The sequence below is a fragment of the Mesocricetus auratus genome, unplaced genomic scaffold, assembly GCF_017639785.1.
Source record: "Mesocricetus auratus isolate SY011 unplaced genomic scaffold, BCM_Maur_2.0 Super-Scaffold_100007, whole genome shotgun sequence".
Taxonomy (NCBI): Eukaryota; Metazoa; Chordata; class Mammalia; order Rodentia; family Cricetidae; genus Mesocricetus; species Mesocricetus auratus.
The window spans coordinates 56,965,369-56,985,448 of record NW_024429191.1 but is presented as its reverse complement, the minus strand read 5'-3'; the positions used below and the strand labels follow the sequence as shown (position 1 = coordinate 56,985,448).

Genomic DNA, 20,080 nt, shown 5'->3' with positions numbered 1-20,080 from the left:
CTTGAGTTCTCAGAGGGGCTAGGCACACAGCACCAGAAAAGAAAGACCACACCATTTGCAAATGGTATTTATTGCTTTTCATCGAGAGCTTTTTGAATTTACAAAAAAAAAAAAAAAGTGGGTCAAAGTTTTTACAGGCTGCTTAGTTTGTGCTGAGAATGCAAGAGGTGAGGCTTGTGCTGCCCTGCCACTAGTGGCTGGGTACTGTTTACAGCTGCCTCAGAGGTGCCCCAGATGGGAATACTGCCTCCTTACACACTGCCATTACATACTTGGTCATCAGTCAAGTCACTGGAATGGTACAGAGGTTTTGTTTGTTTGTGGTGTTTTTTTTTACCTTCCCGCTATAAATATGAAAATTTCAGTTCACTTCTGAAAAATAAATTGGTCAATAAATTCATTTTGTTCTGCTTCTACTTTACACAAAGCTTCATATTCAACTCGATACCTGAAAAACAAAATTGTTAGAATCCCTGAAAAGAATGAAATAAAAACAGGACAATTCTTTGAGAGTATAGAGCTTTAAACAGTTGCAAGAAATGGTGAGCTGAGAATGAAGTCAGAGCAAGAGTAAAATGAGCAAAGTCCTACTCAGAGCCACCCAGGAGAAACCTCTGCCCCTAGGGAAGGTATAGAGGTAGTCTCAGCCCTTGTTAAAGGAACCAGTGCTCAGATTATGGAAAGCCATCTGGAATTAACCAATTAATCCCCACTTCTTATCAAATGTAATTTTTAGAAAATATTTTATTTATTATATATACAGTCTTCTGTCTGCATGCTAGAAGAGAGCACTAGATCTCATTACAGATGGTTGTGAGCCACCATGTGGTTCCCAGAATTGAACTCAGGACCTCTGGAAGAACAGTCAGTGCTCTTAACCACTGAGCCATCTCTCCAGCCCCCTCAAATGTAATTTTTAAAAAGCTTCAGGATACCCAGTGAGATGCTCTACCTGGGAAATGATGTGGAAAGACAAGGTGGTCCAGAAGGAAAACGAGACTGCAGTTGAGCACTGGCTGGTGTGGCTGCTTACCTTTCCAACTGCATTTTCTTTTCTGCTATTAGCGCTTGCAGTTGCTGCTGTTGGGCTTCTCTCTGCTTTGCTATGGATTTGAGCAAGTTCCGAGCACCGATGGCCTAAGAAACAGCATTGCCAAAGAAGGCATGGTTTTAAACTGGAAGAGGGAAAGGCCACTTGGGAGGGGAAAAGAGAGGAGCCCCATGGTTTTAATGGCTAGGACTATTAACACACTGATCCCAAAGCGCCTGGTGAAAAATAACAGGAGCAAGTGTATGCAGTGGCCTACTGGAGGGCATTACTTACACCTTTTACCAAGTCATCTGTGCCTGGCAATCTTTCATGTCTTTGTTTGTTTTTTTGGTTTTTACGAGACAGGGTTTCTCTGTATTGTTTTGGAGGCTGTCGGTCCAGCCCAGCCTCGAACTCACAGAGATCCGCCTGCCTCTGCCTCCCGAGTGCTGGGATTAAAGGCGTGCCCCACCACCACCTGGCTTCAAGTCTTTGTTTTTTTTTAAACACCCACCAACCAGTACTGCCAAAGGTCAAAAGGAGTAATGGCAAGTGTGGACTGAAGAGAGGACTCAGTGGTTAAGAACACTGATTGCTCTTGGAGAGGAGCCAAATCCCGTTCTGCAGGCACCCACATGGCAGTTAAACAGTGTCTATAGCTTCAGTTCCAGGGGATTCAATAACCTCTCTGACCTCCGTGGGCACGGACACCAGGCACACACACACAGTACCCATACATATGTAGGCAAAATAGTCATGCACATAAATCTAGAAATCTGAGGACTGGAGAGATGGCTCAGTCATTAAAAGCATTAGCTGTGTTTCCAGAGGATGTAGGTTCCATTACCAGCACTCACACAGCAACTCACACCCAAACATTTCTAATTCTAGTTCCAGAGAATCTGATACCTTCTGGCCTCTAGACACGCACATGTATGTGCACAGACATTCATGCAGACAAGCATTCACATGAAATAAGTCTTAAAAAAAAAATACTGGCATATAAACTCAACATGTTAACTAGGCCAGCATCTGTTATTAAATTCCTGTGTTAAATAAATGAGCTTACCATCCCTACAATAAAAACAAGGCCTGCAGGGTTCCCGGCCACGGCCAACAGCTGATCTTACCTTCATCTTCTCATTCTCTGCTTCTTTCGCAAGCTGATCAACAAGCTCAATTAGACCACCAACTATTTTCTGAAACTGGCCAATTTCTTCGGGGGTGGGGGTGGGGGGGAGAACAAAACATTCTCATTAGCATTCCTTTGAAGTAGGGAGGGCAGAGCTAACTGCCTCTTCTAATCTGTTACAGCAGCCTGCTGCATACTAACCTAAGCCTACCACCATTGGTCTCCCCTAGAAAAGAGGGACCAGTACAGAGCTAGACTTTGAGCATAAGCTGCAGGGTGGACTCAACCCTACCTCTCTCAGGACTCTCAGGACACAAGTGCAGCCTCTGGACTGGCCAAAGACTCAACACTGAGTTTCAATAAAAGGTGGTGTGAAAATCCCTGCCTGGAACCATAGCTGGCAGAAAGCTCACATCAATCATTTAGGTGCCCCATTTCCCATTTACTTTTTCCAGTGCTCTTGGTATGCTGGAACCCTGTTTTATTTTATGAAAATAAAATAAGGCCAAAGAAGTGGGCCACAGCATACAGCAACCACTAAACTGGGAACAGACACCAAACAACCTGTCATGAAACTATGGCCCAGAAATCTCTTGCTTCAGCTGAGTGTGCGACACAAGCTGGAACCCCAGCACTAGGGAGGCTAAGTTAGGAGAATCATGAGTTTGAGGCCAACATATACATAGTGAGACCCTCAAAAAAAGGGGAAGAAAATTCCCTTGCTCCAGCTTAATTTGGCTTTTTCCACTGGCACTGGGCTGGCTTAGCAGCTAGGAAAGAAGGCCTCCTGAAGATTTGTAGCCCAAAGGTCACCACTGTGCTGAGCTGTTCCTGGAGACCTTAGTTACCACCTCTGACTCAAAGTAACACAGATCCTGCCACCAAGACTATTCTACCAAGAAATCAAATCAGAATGTATAATTCCATTTCCCACCTCCAAGTCATAATTCTCAATCATGGATTTTAAGATTATTCATCTAAAAACAGTCCCCTCTCCCTAGTCCAATGTGTTGCTTGAGACTAAATGTGGAACTCCATGGCAACATAAGAGGGCAAGTAGAGAAGGTTGGGTACACATGGGGATCCAGAGGCCAGGCTCAAGTCAGGTAGCAGCAACTTCATTCTGGCAGACCTAAGAGCGATAGTCAAGGGGGGGGGCAATGAATTTGCTCAAAGCAGAGTGTCACGGTGTCTTCAAATGATACTCACTGTCCACAAAATCCTTACACTCTTCCTTGAGCTCTATGGTCTGCTGTGTAACCTCTGGGTCCAACACCCGAAGCTTGTTCAGCTCATCAAAGTGCAGCCCTGCTTCCCCCAAGATGTCCTTGGCCATAGCTGCAAAGAAAGCAGCCCCAACCTGAATTTCATCCCAGACATCCCAGACAATCAGGCTCTACCTCAGCCACTCAAGTCCCCAGATACTAATGTCAAGCCCTCCTCAAATTCCCTGTTCCCTCTACCTCCCCTCTCAGCCTCACCTGTTTCCCTTCCAGGTTCCCTAGAGAAGTTCTGCTTTGAAGGGGTGACAGTGGCAGTCAGGAGGTATGTCATAGGAGCAAGGGTCAGGAAAGAATAAAGTCCAATTGCTTGTCACAGGCATCGTTCATTCAACATACATTTCTTGAGTGCCTACTACATGCCAACACTGCTAGATGCTGGGGTGGAAAGATGAATGCAACATGGTGCCTGCCCTGGAGCAGCTTAGCTGGAGGAAAACAGACATGTAAACCTGAAAAACTAGATTGCATTAAGTGATTTTACAGAAATATCACTAAGTCAACAGGAAAAAAAAATGAAAACAGCATTCACTTGGGTGCATCTGGCCTAAGTTATGAGCCATAGTTAGAAATCCCCATTTATAGCCGGGCGTTGGTGGCGCACGCCTTTAATCCCAGCACTCGGGAGGCAGAGGCAGGTGGATCTCTGTGAGTTCGAGGCCAGCCTGGTCTACAGAGTGAGTTTCAGGACAGCCTCCAAAACAATACAGAGAAACCCTGTCTTGAAAAACCAAAAAAAAAAAGAAAAAAGAAATCCCCATTTATGCATCTCAAAAGACTTTTCAAATGCATGCATCGAAATCACACAGGCATGCACGCACGCACACATAAAAAAAAAAAGAAAGACAAAATCTGGGTGAATTAAAAAATTAGAGTTAAAAAGCCAGCTATGGTCATGCATGACTCTAATTCTAGCACCTGTGCCAGAGGACCACTGACACAAGTTTAGGAGCAACCTGGGTTACATATTGAATTCCAGGCTATCCTGTGCTACATAAGACCCTGTCTCCAAAACAAAGCAAAAAAAACAAACAAACAAACAAACAAAACCAACCCAATTGTCTTTTTGTGTTCTATTTGGACCAACAGTTTGAGTAATTAAGAGCTACCAGGGATTAACTGGACTAGGTGCTATTGAAAAGTTCGTGTAGTATGAGGGTGCACACATCCGAGTTTGCATGCATTTTTTCAAAAAACTGTGGAATCCCTGCTCCAAGAACAGGGTGAACACAATGTCTCTGGACAGACAGTAAGTAAACAACCACAAACTGAGAATATATATATATGTGTGTATGTATATATATATATATATATATATATATAGAACAGTGCTCTGCGAAGCCACTGCAGGAGAACATAACTCAATGGGCAGAGGGAGGTTAACAAAAGCCTTCAGAAAAAATAATATGAGACCTAAACATGTCCAAAATAATCTAAGAGAAGGGAGAGAAGTATCTTGGACAGAGGGAAAAGCACATAGGAAGACCCTGAGGCTAGAATTTGGCACAAAGGCTGTTGTGATCAAAACATGGAGCAACAAGGCCAGACTGGCTAGAACAGGATGGTTCAATATGGGGAAGGCCCCAGTAATGAACTCGGATTTTTTTTTAATGGTAACAGCTAGTAGTGGATCCCAGCAGTGCTCCAAATCGATTAGATCTGGAATGATCACTCACTGCCTTGGCTAACCGGAGGACGGTAGCACAGAGGCACACCTACCAGAATGATGGTTCACTGTGAGCCTAGCATCTAGGCAGGTTGCCTGCAAGTCAGCGGCACTCTGTTAATGTTGTGGAATGAAAGAACGTGGAAACAGTAGGCTGTAACAGAAGAAAAGACTGAAGCTGAAGACGAGAGCACAGATGACATGTTTCCTGAGTCGACAGAATTTAGTAACAGACTGTCGAATGCAGCAGTTTGGAGATGAGTGAAGAAAAGAGCCAAACATGATTGCCATGAGTCTGGTTTGGACCGCGTGCATGGCTGGAAAGGACAGTTTAACGAGATGCGTAAGAAAGACAGCTAAAGGAAATGCTTCACAGTGGACTAACAGATCCCCACCTCACCCGCAGCTTCTACCACAAACACGTCCCAGGGACCTGGGATTGAATTTCCTAAACATGAGGACGGTGACTGGCTCTCCCCGCCCTGGCTCTCCCAGATCCCCAGGCACTAAAAACAGTTGCGGCTGTGGAGTGTGGAGAAGGCGCTGGCACAGTCAGGAACGACCGGGCAAAGGACGGGGCTGTCTTTACTACGTTATCCTCCCGAAATGTCCGAGCCTCGGCTTCCCGGAGAGATCGTGGGGAGCCACGCTCTCGGGCTGAGCTGGGTGTAAACTGGCTCCCTAAAAATTTCGAGGGTGGGAAACCGCCGCTGTCGGCCTGGGCCTGCCAGTCCTCACCGCGGGACCACGTCGGCCTTGTCTAGCCCCAAGTCCACCTCGTCCCCCGACCTCAAATCACAACATACCTGCCGACCCGTCTTGGCGGCGCGCTGCAGCCCAGATGGCTGTCGGTGGAAAGTTCTCTCCGGTAACCGCGACCGGCCGCTGCCACGGATACAGGACCTATGGGTCCCACGTCACCCCGACACCAGAACCACCAGCATCCGCCCACCCCGCAGTGCCTGCTGGGAAATAGAGGCAACCCGAGAAGAGCGGAAACTGACCCCGAATCCCAGAAGCCTTTGCGCCGGAGGACGTCGGAAATAGATTTCCTCTCACACCCGGAAGCGGAAGAAGGCCTAGCCTCAGCCGGATTCCCGACTCCACCACCTGCTCGCGCGCTGTGCATGTCGGGTCTTGTAGTGTATTTCTCGAGTCGTAGGGCTGGGTTGTAGCTCTAGAGTCTGCAGGCGCAGGATGTGAGCTCACAGCTGAGATTGCAGGCAGCCACAGGCCAGAGGCGGCACAGAGTCCTCTCGCCACTCGCCTGAGAGTAGAAGCGCCCCTGCGGACGGTGAGAGCCGACGTGTTTAGTGCGGAGGGGAAGGACAGGCTCTGCCGGTTCCTGGGCAAAAGGCACGGGACGGCGCGTGGGGATGGAGTTCAGGTCCTCTCCTGGGGGTGGGTGGCACCACGGATCTCAGTTTCTCAGAAGTGGAGGGGTGTGGAGGGAGAGCAGCCTGCACTGCCAGGAGAGAGGTGGGATAGCTCCGCATTTCCACAGGGAATCCTTTGGATGAAGCCTAAGCGTCGCTCTCACGATTTCTGATCTTTTTAGCCAAAACCAGCCTTTCTCATCCTTTCGCTGTCTATCATGTCCTTCCTTTAGGACCCCAAGTCTTTACACTACCGCGATCGTTTGCCCTTTGTTCTATTTGGCTTCTCATGAGGTTCCCTTAGAGACACGTGTAGGTCCCTAACCCCAGGACTACCCCAGTATCCATTGGCGAAGAAGTCCAGAGGGAAGAGTCCTGACGCTATCCGTGGAAACTTCATCCTCTCAGAAATTTCTTTCTAGGGCGTCACCTGCCGCTGGACTCTTGGAACTCATTGGTCTGGGTGGAACCTGATCTGACGTCACCCAGGACTCAAAGTGGCTCCTTTGTAAGAAAAGCATAGATTAGCTCCGGATTTGACTTCCTTAGCTGGCAAGCCTAGTCATTGAGTTTCTTTGATTTGGTAGAATGTGTATATGTGCTTCCTTTGATTACAGAGAAATAGGGTTTGGACCAAAAAATATGTGAGGAACTTGCTAAAATTTGTTAAGGGGTTGATTTTTTTCTCCCTTTGGGGTAGGGCATATTGCTCACCATTCTAACTTTTTTTTTTCTTGAGACAGGATTTCTCTGTGTAGGTTGGAGGTTGTCCTGGCACTCACTCTGTAGACCAGGCTGGCCTCGAACTCACAGAGGTCTGCCTGCCTCTGCCTCCCAAGTGCTGGGACTAAAGGCGTGCGCCACCTCCTCTGCCACCATCGCCCAGTCCCACTCTGGTGTCCCAGTGTCACTTACTGTCAGTCTCCTGGGGCTCGTTTCATTCATATTCCATCACTGAAGCAAGTAAGTGCTACTTCACACAGCACCACCATCCTGGGGGCATACCTAAATCTTTTCAGGAACAGTTTTAGTCTAACAAGCAGATATATATTGAATATTTGAAAGTGTGCCTTCTTGTTTGAGGAACCACATTCTGGGTTTCACCTGTCAGGTGATCTCCCACTTCCTCTCAGGCACCTTTGCAGTCCTACACAGCATCAGATTTGTCCTTGGAAACTATAAATAAATCAGATCGTATAGCCCCCCCACCCCCTGGTTTAAAGCCTTCCAGTCAGTTCCCAAAGTGTATTGCAATTCACACATCAGACCACTTTCCGCCTTTTCCTGTATGCCAGCCACCATGTCACTGCTGTTCCTAAAACTTGTTCCTTCTTAGCAATCTGTGTGCCTGGTGCCCACAAAGATCAGACGAAGCCATCAGAGCTCCTAGTTATATGTCGCCGTGAGCTATGAATTGAATGTAGGTCTTCTGGGAGGCAGCCAGTGCTCTTAACTGCTGATCCATCTTTCCAGCCCCAGAAAATTGGTTTCATTTTTTTCAAAATATAAATGTACATGTGTGTGCCTGAGTGTACATACGTACACCATGTGCATGCAGCCAGGCAGAAAGGCCAGAAGAGGGTGTCAGATCCTCTGGAACAGGAGTTACAGATTATTGTAAGCCAATTGATGTGGGTGCTGGGAACTGTGCATGGGTCTTCTGCAGGCAGAGTACATGTTCTTACCACAGAGCCATCTCTTCAGTCTCTAATCTTTATTTCAAACAGGGACTTTGCACTTGCTGTCTAGAATATACTTTCAGACCTTAGCTGAAATGTCCTCTTCCCTTGTTCTCAAGCCTCAACCTGATAACTCCCATGTCATTTTTTTTGGGAGGGGGGTTCCAGACAGGGTTTCTCTGTATTGTTTTGGAGGCTGTCCTGGAACTTGCTCTGTAGACCAGACTGGCCTGGAACTCACAGAGATCCGTCTGCCTCTGCCTCCCAAGTGCGTGTACCACCAACGCCTGGCCCATGTCATTCTTATATTCTCAGTTACTTTGATTGCCTGTCTGCTTCTTTGTTTCCTTGTTGATTGTCTTCTAGTTTGTGTTTTTGTTTGAGGAAGGTTTCTCTACTTAGCCTTGGCTGCCCTGGAACGCACTACATGCACCAGGCTAGCCTGGAATTTCCAAGTACTAGGATTAAAGGCATGTGCCATTATGCCTAGCTAGTCTGTCTTCTTCCACTAGAGTGGAAGTTCCACGAGGAAAGACCTCTTCTGTATTTGTCCTTTTCTATTTCTAGTGCCTGACACACAGTAGGAGCATAATAAACGATAACTTACTACTCTTTTAATTCTTGTTGGGCTGGGCATGTAGTGTTCTTTGAACTCCTTGAAGCAAGGACAGTGTCTTTATATGGTTCCTACTTCTTAATAACAGGTACCAAATAGTTTTATTGTCAAGTGAATTAAATGAGATAAAATATATACCCAATGTGTAAAATATTCCCTGCCACATACTAAGCATGCAGTGAATTTAGCTATGATACTTTTTCATTGGTAAATGGATATTATTGATACTATTTTTAAATTTTTAGATATTTTTTTTATTTTATGTGTGTGGGTGTTTTGCCTACATGTTATCTGTATACCATATGTGCAGTGCCCACAGAGGCCATAACACAACATCAGATCCCCTGTAACTGGTGTTACAAATGTAACTGCTATGTGGGCCTGGGAATTGAACCCATGTCCTCTAGTAGACCAGCTGGTGCTCATAACAACTGAAACATCTCTTCAGTAGGTGACTTTTTATTATTGCTATATTCATTTTGTTTTCTAAAGACAGAAATCCTGCTATTTGGCCCAGGTTGACTTCTGTCTCATTCTGTAATACAGGCAGGGCTTGGACTTGAAGTCTTCTTGAGTGCTTGCTGGTGTTACAGGTGTGTACCACCATACCTAATAGTATCTAATAATATTGGGGGGGGTGTTTGTTTTTGAAGCAGAGTCTCTTGTATCCCAGGTGGGTCCCAAACTCTTTTTTTTTCCAGACAGGGTTTCTCTGTATTGCTTTGGAGGCTGTCCTGGAACTTGCCCTGTAGACCAGGCTGGTCTTGAACTCACAGAGATGGGTTCCAAACTCTTTAGGTAGCTGAGGAACAGCTGGTCTTTCTGCCTCCACTGGCCTATGTTTGGATTACAAGCATGGGCTGTCATATTTAGTTTACATGCTGCTGGGAATCAAGTCCAGAGCTCATACGTGCTAGACAAGCATCCTACATTAAACTACAACTTAGTCTTTCCTTTTTCCCCTGAGACTGGGTCTCTGTAGTTCAGACTGCCTCAGCCTTCCAAGTACTGGATTGTAGGTGTGAGCCACCATCCTTGGCCTGGTTAGTGATAGTTTGGATAAGCTAAACCATTACAGCCAGGGGTGGTGACAAACATGTTTAATCCCAGCACTATGGAGGCAGAGGCAAGTGGAGCTCTGTGAGTTTGAGTACAGTCTAGTTTACACATCAAGATCTGGAATCAGGGCTATATAATAGAGGGGACCTTGTTTCAAAAAAAGCCATCATCACCATCATTATAATACAATTATCTCTCCATGTCTGTGTGGCATTGACTCTAGGTTCTTTGAAAATACCAAAATCTGCTGGGCGGTGGTGGCGCACGCCTTTAATCCCAGCACTCAGGAGGCAGAAGCAGGCGGATCGCTGTGAGATCGAGGCCGGGCTGGACCGACAGCCTCTAAAACAATACAAAGAAACCCTGTCTCGTGAAACCAAAAAAAAAAAAAAGAAAATACCAAAATCTGAGGATGTTTGAGTCCCTTACATTAAGTGTTGTCGTATATAATCCATGCACATCCTCCTGAATTTCTTCTATCATCTCTGGGTTATTTTAAATACCTAATACTATGTGTTTATATAAAATATGATACACATAGTTGTATCTATATGTATGCAAATAGTTGTTACACTGTGCTATTTAGGGAATGGTAACCACAATAAATCTGTACCCATTCAGGAAAAATTAATTTTGTTTTTGATACAAGGTCTCTCTCTGTGTAGTCCTGACTGTCCTGGAGCTCCCTCTGTAGACCAGGCTGGCCTGGAACTCACAGAGAGCCTCTTGCCTCTGCTTCCTCATGGGCCACCATGCCCATCTCTGACTCAATTTTTTTTTTTTAATTCAGAGTTTACAGGTTTAGAACTTAGAGTGAAATCATTTCTCTTGTCTCCAAGCCGTTAGTGTTTTACTTTCCACGGCCCTTAATCATTTTTAAGGTCATCATGATGTTTGTTCTGCCCATTCTTGGTAGGAAGGAAAAGAAGAGAGATAGTGCTCTCAGGAAAAAGCAACAAAATAGCCATCCTGTGTTCTGCCTTGAAAAATGGTTACAATTACAGGAACTTGGGTCAAAGCTGATACCAAGAAAGGGAAGGGTCTGGAAACCCCATAGGAGCTCAGGTGACCCCCGTCAAGCTCCCTGGCTGGCTGCCTCCAAAGCTGGCCTTCTCCAATCGCTTAAAACCACACTCGTGTTCCTTCCTGGATCAGGCTTCCTTTGGCTGGTGCTAATGTGAGTCCTGGAGCAGGCTACTCCTGAGACCGGAAATGCATCCTGTCCCTCTGGCTCCTGGGAAACTCCTAGGCTGGCTAGATTCCCAGTCGGTTAGTCTGGAAAGTCTGGAATCTCAGGAATCTTGGGAAAACATTTTCTAGAGTCAGATGGTGGATCCCAAGGTGACCTATTCATGTTCTTAGTTCTAAGGATTTCTTTTGCAACCCAAAGCAGAACTGAGCCTGGAGTTTATGTTTCCAGACCTGACTCCTGGTACTGTGAGAAGAGCATAGGGGTCATTCTTGTTGTCACCCAGTATCCTAGTTTGCTTTCTATTGCTGTGATAAAACGCCGTGACCAAAAGCAACTGAGGAGGAAAGAGTTTATTTGGCTTACACATCCCAGGTCATGGTTCTTAACTAGGGAAGTCGGGAAAGGAGCTGAGGATAGGAACTGAAGCAGAGCCCATAGAGGAATGTTGTTTGCTTACTGACCAGCCTGCTTTCTTATACCACCCAGAACCACTTGCCCATGGATAACACTGCCCAGCCCCCATCAATCGTTAATCAGGAAAATGTTCCCCGCAGACTTGCCTCCAGGCCAATGTAATAGAGGCATTTTCTCAGTTAAGGTTCTCTTCCCAGATGACTTTAGCTTGTGTCATGTTAACAAAAAACTAACCAGCACACCCAGGAATTTAGCCTCTACTTGGGAATATATGGCTTATCTAGGAAGTAAACTGTCAGAGTTCCTGTGCTGTCCCCTCCTCCCTTGTGATCTCCACTCGGCTGACTTCCGTGTTCTCTCCCTTTTGCTTACAGCACTGAGAGTATGAGGCCCTGGCCTCTGTGGGCCACTCATTCGTGACCACTTCCACCACGGCAGAGCCTTCCAAGCCTACCTCCTGCCGTGTGGTGATCTACCTGCAGCGGGAGATGTCAGGGGACACCTGTCTGTGCCCAGCCTCGGGGACCAAGCCCAAGATAAGTGGCTTCAAGGGAGGCGGCCTGGGCAACAAGTATGTGCAGCTCAATGTGGGTGGCTCCCTGTACTACACTACAGTGCGGGCCCTCACCCGGCATGACACTATGCTCAAGGCCATGTTCAGTGGGCGCATGGAGGTGCTGACTGACAAAGAAGGTGAGCCATGATATCTGAGCACACTGGGCACGGGAAGAGAGGAAGGGAGCATCCTTCGATGACTTCAGGGCAAGACAGGAGCTCAACAGATCTAGAATCTGTAACTTTTCCTCTACACTTCTTACAAGTCTTAATAGGGCTTCAGAATTCCTTGAAATTGTACATAGGATGATATATGTTTATGTGTCATCCAGAGGAAAAAGTCTATACTTAAAAAATATTCAGGCTGGGTGTGGCAGCACACATCTGTAACCGTAGCACTTGGAGGTGGGGACAGGAGGATCAGAAATTTGAAGCCAACCTCCATTACATAGTAAGTTTGAGGCCAGCCTAGGCTACAAACTTTATCTCAATCTAGAAATGTCGGCACAGGCTTGTAATTCCAACACTCGGTTTGAGGCAGGCTAATCTCAGTTCTGAGGCTAATCAAGACTCTGTTTCAAAAGCTGACATATGGGCCAGGCATGTTGGCATACGCCTCTTAATCCCAGGACTCAAGAGGTAGAGGAAGGTGGATCTCTGTGAGTTCGAGGCTAGTCTGGTCTACAAAGTGTTTTCCAGGATAGCCAGGGCTACATAAAGAGAAACCCTGCGTGAAAAACAAAATAAAACACCAAAAAGGCTGACATGTGTATGTGTGTCCAAATAAGTAAGATTGTCATAACACAATAGAGCCTGGGCAGTGGGCAAAGAGTAAGCAGAGACTGGTGGTTTCTGTATTGCCAGGGTGACCTGAGTTTCCCCAAGCTTAGACATTCAATCCTGCACAGAGCCCTGAAGACCTAAATCTTCTCAGGGGCAGAAAGTTCCTGGACTCAGGATAGGGAAGAGCAGCACAGACCCGAAGCCGATTCTCTCTGCCACCCCTGGCCTGGGCTCTGCACTCTCGTGGAGCTCCTTTCCCTGCTGCCTGCTGCCTGCTTGCCTCTCTCAGGTGGCCTCTGCCTGCTGCCTCTCTCAGGTGGCCTCTGCCTGCATGGGACACAGCTGGAGGCTAACAGTAATCCTGTGGGATCCCTCTAAATCCCTAGGCTGGATCCTCATAGACAGATGTGGAAAGCACTTTGGCACCATCTTGAATTACCTCCGAGATGACACCATCACCCTCCCTCAAAACCGGCAAGAAATCCAGGAATTGATGGCTGAAGCAAAATATTACCTCATTCAGGGTCTAGTGAACATGTGCCAGACTGCCCTGCAGGTATGGGAAGAATTGGTGGCCTAATGAGGTTGGGAATTGTCCCTCTGGGGACATTAGGTTTGGTTCCTGGAAAGCTGTGTTGGAAATAAGGATGATGAGTTCAAACCCAGTTAGAACAATGGGGTGCTGCCCAGGCCCAAGCAAACTGCTGCTAGGTATTCACGTTTGGTAGCACAAGCAGGCTGTGCCACTAGTTCATTCACTTAGATATGGGAGCTTCAGATTTTCTGGCATTGGGGATCTTACTGACTGGCAATATCTATTGCCAAAAACGTCATGATCCGTCTGGTACATCCTTACCAGGCAAGGTGGTGACTGTCTCAAAGCCTGGAAAGGTACCTGGCTAGAACAAGATCCTAAAGGCCGTTTTCTGCTCTGTGTGTCACCCAGGACAAGAAAGACTCCTACGAGCCCGTGTGCAACATCCCCATCATCACGTCTCTGAGAGAAGAGGACAGGCTCATCGAATCCTCCACAAAGGTACTGGGCACTCTTAGGGCCTCGGTCTGGGGACACCAGGCTCCTGGCCTAACCCTCACTCCGTCTTCTCTCACAGCCTGTGGTGAAGCTGCTATACAACAGGAGCAATAACAAGTATTCATACACCAGGTATGATAGGCATCTCTGCTAGAGTGCTGGGGGGGGGGGGGCAGACACAGCTGAAGGCTGAGCAACCAGAGCAGGCTCTGGGTACTAGGCCCAAGGGACCTCACAGGTTTCTGACACACATAACATGGGGCTGGGTTTTGAAACCACCTTTGCTAAGGGCAATGAACAGGGATGGAAGGGAACTCAAAACAGAGGCATTTGGGATTTGTTATATAATCCTGGTTGGGATGTAGATGATAAAATGTGAAACATACCTGTAATGTATCATATCAGGAACATGCTAGGAATTTCAATCCCCATTGCCTTAGTGGGTGAAAAGAGGTGCTAGGAAATCATGAGCTGAGTCCTCCTGAAGCTGGCACTCCTCACTGTGTCCTTATAACAGACTATGGTTAGGTAGACCCAGGTAGCTGCAGGCATGGGTCTAGACTCTCCTGGTCCCCTGTAAACACTGCATCAGCCCTCAGCAAAAGAATGGTGTACTGAAATAACAGTGAGGGACCCTTTCCTCCATGCTTAGGAGGGGCCACTTCTTTCTCTCAGTGAACTGAGGGCCAGTTCCACCCCTTCCCTCACAAACCCCAAGTCCTACAGGTTCCTCTCTGACTCTGTCCCTCTCTGCTTTGTCTTCATTTTAGCATGATGGGGCGGAAGGCAGGGGTGGGGGAGCAGCATGGAGAACCCAGAATGTTCCAGCAGCCATGTCGTGTTGGAACCTCATTCCAGGCCTTCTGGCCCTTTGGTTTTTTCAGCAACTCTGATGATCACCTGCTGAAAAACATTGAGCTGTTTGATAAGCTGTCCCTGCGCTTCAATGGCCGTGTGCTCTTCATCAAGGACGTCATTGGTGATGAAATCTGCTGCTGGTCTTTCTATGGCCAGGGTCGTAAGCTGGCAGAGGTGTGCTGCACCTCCATCGTGTATGCCACAGAAAAGAAGCAGACAAAGGTATGGCCTTTCCTCTGATAGGGAACAGATCACACAGGACTGAGAACTGGTGTTGCTCCAGTGTACCCTTCCCCAGTAACGAAAGGGCCACATGTACTTTCCAAAACATAGTATGATGGTGCCAGGTAGGACAGAGTCAGAACAAAGAGTTGAGGGATGGTCAGAAACTGTTACAGATGCTGAAAAAGAAGCCCACTGACCAGCAATTTTGTGGTGCCATGGAAGGACCAGGTCTTTGAAGTTGTCACAATTCAGGTTGCAGTTCTAGTCCCACCACCTCTCAGTTGTCTGACAACTCTGTGGAGCCATTGGTGTTTTCCTGCTTGCAGACATGGGAATGAGTCTGAGTGTGGCCAGTGCATGGCAAGGTACCAAAGCAGCATGGTGTAGCTTTCCACGTCAACATGCTAACAGCCAGGCTGGTTGGCTGGCTTCCTGAGCCCATGGTATGACATCACAGGCCAGATGAGCACAAGGCACCTTTTATTTTTACTTTTTCTTTTTGAAACAGGGTGACTGAAGCCCAGGCTGGAGCTTGCTACATAACCTAGGTTAGCCACAAACACATGACATTCCTCCTGCCTCAACCCACTAGGACTAGGGTTACAGGTATAGTTCACTATAATCAGCTGTGTGAATTACTTGGTAGGGGACAATTTATGTAGACTTAGCTCCTCCCTTCCTGCAGAGGTCAGCAGGTGTCCTCCCTAAAGCATATACTTAGAGACGGCAGGGTTTTAATATGTAGAAAAGGGGAATAAAGGGTGCAGGCATCCAGACCCAAGAGCCTTAGCCCCAGACTGCCACATTGCCTCAGGCTGAGTGATCTGCTGAGGGCTCTCAGAGGGATAGCTTATATGAGGTGGCAGTCCTTGGCAGTGGTGGGTGGGGACAAAGATGACATGGAGTTAGCCAAGAGGCTATGACAGTGGAGTCAGGATTCAGGACCTGAGTAACAGCAGCGGTGGCAGTACCTGTCTTCTCCCTCGGTGCTCTCTTCCTTCTGTGTGCTCCCCTAACCCTCCGCACCCCAACTCTAAGGCAGGCCCAGCAGGAGCCATTCTCTCCACTTGAGATGAAGGCACAGCAGCTCAGTGTGACAGATTTGCTGCAATTTTGGGGTCCTGGTCTCTTCCCTCCACATTGACCCTAGGGGTAGGCTTTCTGGGTGAGAGAAGCAATGAACTGCTTGTCAGAATTACTTCATTTATTTGTGTGGATGGGTGACCACAGGACAGCCTGGAGTGTTCCCGCCATTTGGGTTCCACCATTTGGGTCCTAAGATCAAACTCAAGTTGGCAGGATTTGTGGCAAGCACCTTCATCAACTGACCTATCCTCTGTTCCCCCCACCCTTTTTTTGAAATAGAATTTCACTAGGTGGGCTGGCTTCAAACTCTCCATCCTCCTACCTCAGCCTCTCAGGTAACAGGGATTACAGATGGGTACCACCCAGCCTGCTAAGCAGCTGCTTTTTATTATGTATTTAGTTGTTTACTGTGTCAGGCTATTCACTGGGCTAAAGAATGTATGTCTTTCTTTCAATGTTGACAAATCTTAAGAGGTGTTAGCCTAGCTTGGCAGGCATACCTGGGATCACAGTGCTCAGAAGACTGAGGTAGGAAGAATCTAAATCTAGGGCAGCTTGGGACATAGGAGACCCTGTCTCAAAACAAAAACAAAGTAGCAATTGACATCACTTTACACACATAGAAACTGCAGCCCAGAAAGCTCAGGCCCAAGACCTAGCATCTTGTCCATGGAGTTGTTTGTACCTGTACATATCCATGATGATAGTCTTCAGTTGTGGAGTGGGGTGGGGATGCAGGGGTGTGTTAATCTATATTCTCATGTCCCCTGATGCTTCCCTTGTTAGCCAGGCAGCTACCTGACTTCTAAGTTAGGAGGCTTCATGGAAGAGACAAGGTTCAGAGCCCTAATGTTTCCTCATGAAATGAGACCTCACTCCATCTTGTTCCCTTCTTCCCAGGTGGAATTCCCAGAGGCCCGAATATATGAGGAGACACTCAACGTCCTACTCTATGAGACCCCTCGAGTCCCTGACAATTCCTTGCTGGAGGCCACAAGTCGGAGCCGCAGCCAAGCTTCCCCCAGTGAAGATGAGGATACCTTTGAACTGCGGGACCGTGTCCGTCGCATTCACGTCAAGCGCTATAGCACTTATGATGACCGGCAACTTGGCCACCAGTCTGCTCATCGAGACTAATGAGACCTTAGGAAGTCAGAGCACAAGAAGCCATGTCTGCTATCCTGTGGAACATAGCCCATTGGCCATCCTATGCTGCTCCTACGAGCTGGGAGCCTGCTCTAGCATGTAGTGGTGCTGGGCCCTGCTTGGGAGGTCAAGGAGCCTGGCAGAGGAAAGGTCACACTGTCACTTTCAGATACCACCCCACTTCCTACCTGACAGGGAGCTACTTCTGCTTTAGGGTGAGTGTACTGACTTCCACCTCCTGTGGAGAACATTCCCCAGGTCCTTGGCTTAGTGCCCTTCTCTCTACTGAAGAGCTCCTTCAGTTCCTCAGCTGAGGCCCACAGGAACAGCTCTGTTCTATGGGAAAGGAGGCTTCTGGTGCTGCAAGGACCCAATTTTGAATAGAAAGAGCAGCCTTCTTTTTTTAAGGTGTTTAAGCATAGGTATGACCTGATTATTTGTTTGTTTTTAAATCTAGATGTTAGCATGGTAGCCTTGTCTATAATCCCAGCTATGGAGAAGCTGACGCAGGATAACAAATTATAGTCTAGCCTGGACAATTTAGCAAGATGCTGTCTCAATACAAAGTTTTAAAAGGGCTACTGGCATAGCTTACTGGTAGAGTACTTACCTAGTATGAGTGAGGTCCTGGGTTCAATCCCCAGTACTGCCACACACACAATGACTAGTTTCTAGTCTGATGAGGGAGAACCTAGTACTAAAAACATTTGCTCTACCCCTTTAAATGCCCTAGGACCCATCTTTAAAGCACTTTGTCTGTCATTCAGGAGTCTGACATGTGCTATAATGCCAGCACTCAGAGGCTGAAGCAGGAGGATCATAAGTTTGAGACCAGTCTGTGCTATGTAGTTAAAAGTTCTAGGCTAGCCTGGGAGAGACTCTTGTCTCAAGAAAAAAGCAAACTGACTAGCTTTGGCTTTGTCAACCTGACTGGGCAGCCCAAAGAACACCAGGAGGGGAAGGATACCCAAGCAGAGCCTGTGATTTTAATAGCGCCCTATGGGAAAAGATACCTCACCCCTGTAGGGTTATATCACTGACTCAGACCTAACACAGTTGTTTCATTTGGATCTTATACTTGGGTATGCTCAGCTGTCACCATAAAGCCAGAGGCTGTCATGCAGGCTGGAAACACAGCAGCAGCAGAAGGCTATGGAACCATCAGCTAAAGAGAACATATTCTTGGAGCCACATGCTGCCAGGAATGCCCACAGATGTGGTCCAGGCTTGGCCATACTTTTGCCCAGCTCCTGACATCATGTCTTGGTTTATGGTTTGGCTCTAGGCAGTGATTCCGTTTAGTGATGACTCTCCAAATACATACTAGCCTTTTGAAAGGCCTTTATTTCCTTTGGGTCACTTGACCATGGAAGTACCAAGGTCTGGACTAGTTGTGAATTATTCCTCTGGGCTTTGGTTTTCCTCCCCTTTTTGCTGGTCTTGGCCCCCTTAACTAGATTCTTTCCAGAGGAATATTGTCACTGGAGGGAGCTGTTTGCAAGCCTGACAAAGTGTGTGGCCATCAACAGTGCTCAGGACGGAACACAGGTTGTTAGCTTCATCCCTTGACCACTCTTACAACTGCCAAATGGCTGCACATAGCTCACCTCTCAGAGCCTATAGGCAGATGCCAGGGTTAGGGTTGGGCTCTCACAAGGCCCTGACATGACATGATAGAGCAAGGGAAATGTGACTTAGTAATCAGGCATTTGATGTTAATCACAGTCTTGAATGTATAAACAGCTCTAAGATGCTCGGGTCAAGCACCTTGGTGATCAGCAGCTACTAGTTCTTCCAGATCTCACTGGAGGTGAGATCTTTTTTTTTGGGGGGGGCAGGTTTAGGCTTTAGCTTTGATGCTTTCCCACAGACTTTGGAATGTTGTGGTATGAGGCCACTGGTCTATTTTTCTCAGCTGTCCCCAAGAAGCCCTTTAATAGTCAGAGTCCCAACTCCCTGCTACATACTTCCACATCCCCTTTAGCCTCTACTTGGTGCTTTGACACCTGTATTAGTGGTGTCTAGTCCTTGGGCCTGCACAGTAGCAAGAGTCCAGGGCTGGGTATTGTCTTTGACTGAAAAACATCTCCTTGGTTTAAGGAAAACACTAACACTGAAGTGATCTGAGCGTTTTTGCTTGGACTTTATGGCTTAGGGGTTTGTGGGATTTCCCAGTCCTATTCCTACAGTAGCTCTTGGCGGGATGAATCTACAGGCTCTGCTGAACTTGGGATTGATGTGACTGGTCTGCCTAAAGGGTAACACAGGTTCTGGCATGAAAGACTGTCTTTTACTGCATACCTGCAATCCTTGGTTGCTTCCTCTAAGCGATAGAAGTAAACACTAACTTGTAATAAACTTCTGTTACACTGCCATGGTGCAGAGCCATGTTTCTAGTGAGTAGAGCCTGGCCAGCTTACAGCTGTGGGCTCAGGGCTTATATTTCTGTTCCCTCCATGACCTTGTATTCTAGAAAGGTCAGAAGACTCATTCCCTCTGTTGTCCTACAAACCCACTTCCCTCTGGTGGAAGATTAAGAACAATACTCACAAGGACTAGAACTGAGATTTAATAATGCAAGAACGAAAGGACCTCTAGCAGTGACAGTGGTGAAGGAACCCTGAGAACCGGGGCAGTGCAGCCCAACTCTGCCTCCTGTTGATCTGACAGAAGCTAGGAAAGCAGCTTGACTTGGTCACTGTCCATAACTTAAGCTGCTTCTTGGCTGAATTCCTGTACTTGTGGTCTGGATGTCTGACAGACTTTTGCTCAGTGCTCAGAAGCTCACAGCTCCAGGAAACCTGACTGGTTTTGTCTCACTCTTCTCCAGGCCTAGTAAAGCCAGAGATGCTGGTGGCTAATCAGTGTTTACAGTCAGGTCACCCAAATCCTAAATGCTGGCCTCCTGGCCTCCTCTGTACTGGGCGGAGGGTAAAGAAGAGACTGAGAA

The 20,080-nt window shown here is 47.2% G+C and overlaps 2 protein-coding genes across 5 annotated transcripts; one reads left to right on the top strand and one right to left on the bottom strand.

Annotated features, from left to right (window-relative positions):
- Positions 1-51: 51 nt before the first annotated feature.
- Ift20 (intraflagellar transport 20) lies at positions 52-6,073 on the bottom strand. Of its 3 annotated transcripts, XM_013118339.3 has the most exons (7): positions 5,915-6,073; positions 5,162-5,262; positions 3,644-3,870; positions 3,372-3,500; positions 2,161-2,246; positions 1,034-1,137; positions 52-448 (listed from the first exon to the last, which is right to left on the bottom strand). In XM_013118339.3, exons 3-7 carry the CDS (start codon positions 3,714-3,716, stop codon positions 367-369), a joined length of 474 nt encoding a protein of 157 aa, XP_012973793.1. In that variant the 5' UTR covers positions 3,717-3,870; positions 5,162-5,262; positions 5,915-6,073; the 3' UTR covers positions 52-366. The 3 variants fall into 3 exon arrangements, with proteins under 3 accessions (XP_012973793.1, XP_005077058.1, XP_005077059.1); XM_005077001.4 differs by lacking the exon at positions 5,162-5,262; XM_005077002.4 differs by lacking the exons at positions 3,644-3,870; positions 5,162-5,262.
- Positions 6,074-6,225: 152 nt separating this feature from the next.
- Positions 6,226-19,505, top strand: Tnfaip1 (TNF alpha induced protein 1). 2 transcript variants are annotated; one of them, XM_005077003.4, is made up of 7 exons: positions 6,226-6,402; positions 11,819-12,137; positions 13,169-13,338; positions 13,729-13,818; positions 13,895-13,947; positions 14,700-14,895; positions 16,885-19,505. In XM_005077003.4, the coding sequence occupies exons 2-7, from the start codon at positions 11,933-11,935 to the stop codon at positions 17,119-17,121; spliced, it is 951 nt and encodes a 316-aa protein (XP_005077060.1). In that variant the 5' UTR covers positions 6,226-6,402; positions 11,819-11,932; the 3' UTR covers positions 17,122-19,505. The 2 variants fall into 2 exon arrangements, with proteins under 2 accessions (XP_005077060.1, XP_040605176.1); XM_040749242.1 differs by lacking the exon at positions 6,226-6,402 and adding an exon at positions 9,350-9,372.
- The last annotated feature ends 575 nt before the right edge of the window (positions 19,506-20,080 follow it).

What these genes read in the sequence shown, in the direction of transcription:
- Ift20 (XM_013118339.3), bottom strand. Translation starts at nt 3,716, where the DNA reads ATGACATACCTCCTGACTGCCACTGTCACCCCTTCAAAGCAGAACTTC. An exon ending in GGAACCTGGAAGGGAAACAG is followed by an intron (nt 3,501 to 3,643) that starts GTGAGGCTGAGA and finishes CTTTCTTTGCAG; the next exon opens with CTATGGCCAAGGACATCTTG. An exon ending in GTGTAAGGATTTTGTGGACA is followed by an intron (nt 2,247 to 3,371) that starts GTGAGTATCATT and finishes CCACCCCCGAAG; the next exon opens with AAATTGGCCAGTTTCAGAAA.
- Tnfaip1 (XM_005077003.4), top strand. Translation starts at nt 11,933, where the DNA reads ATGTCAGGGGACACCTGTCTGTGCCCAGCCTCGGGGACCAAGCCCAAG. An exon ending in TCATCGAATCCTCCACAAAG is followed by an intron (nt 13,819 to 13,894) that starts GTACTGGGCACT and finishes CTTCTCTCACAG; the next exon opens with CCTGTGGTGAAGCTGCTATA. An exon ending in CAGAAAAGAAGCAGACAAAG is followed by an intron (nt 14,896 to 16,884) that starts GTATGGCCTTTC and finishes CCTTCTTCCCAG; the next exon opens with GTGGAATTCCCAGAGGCCCG.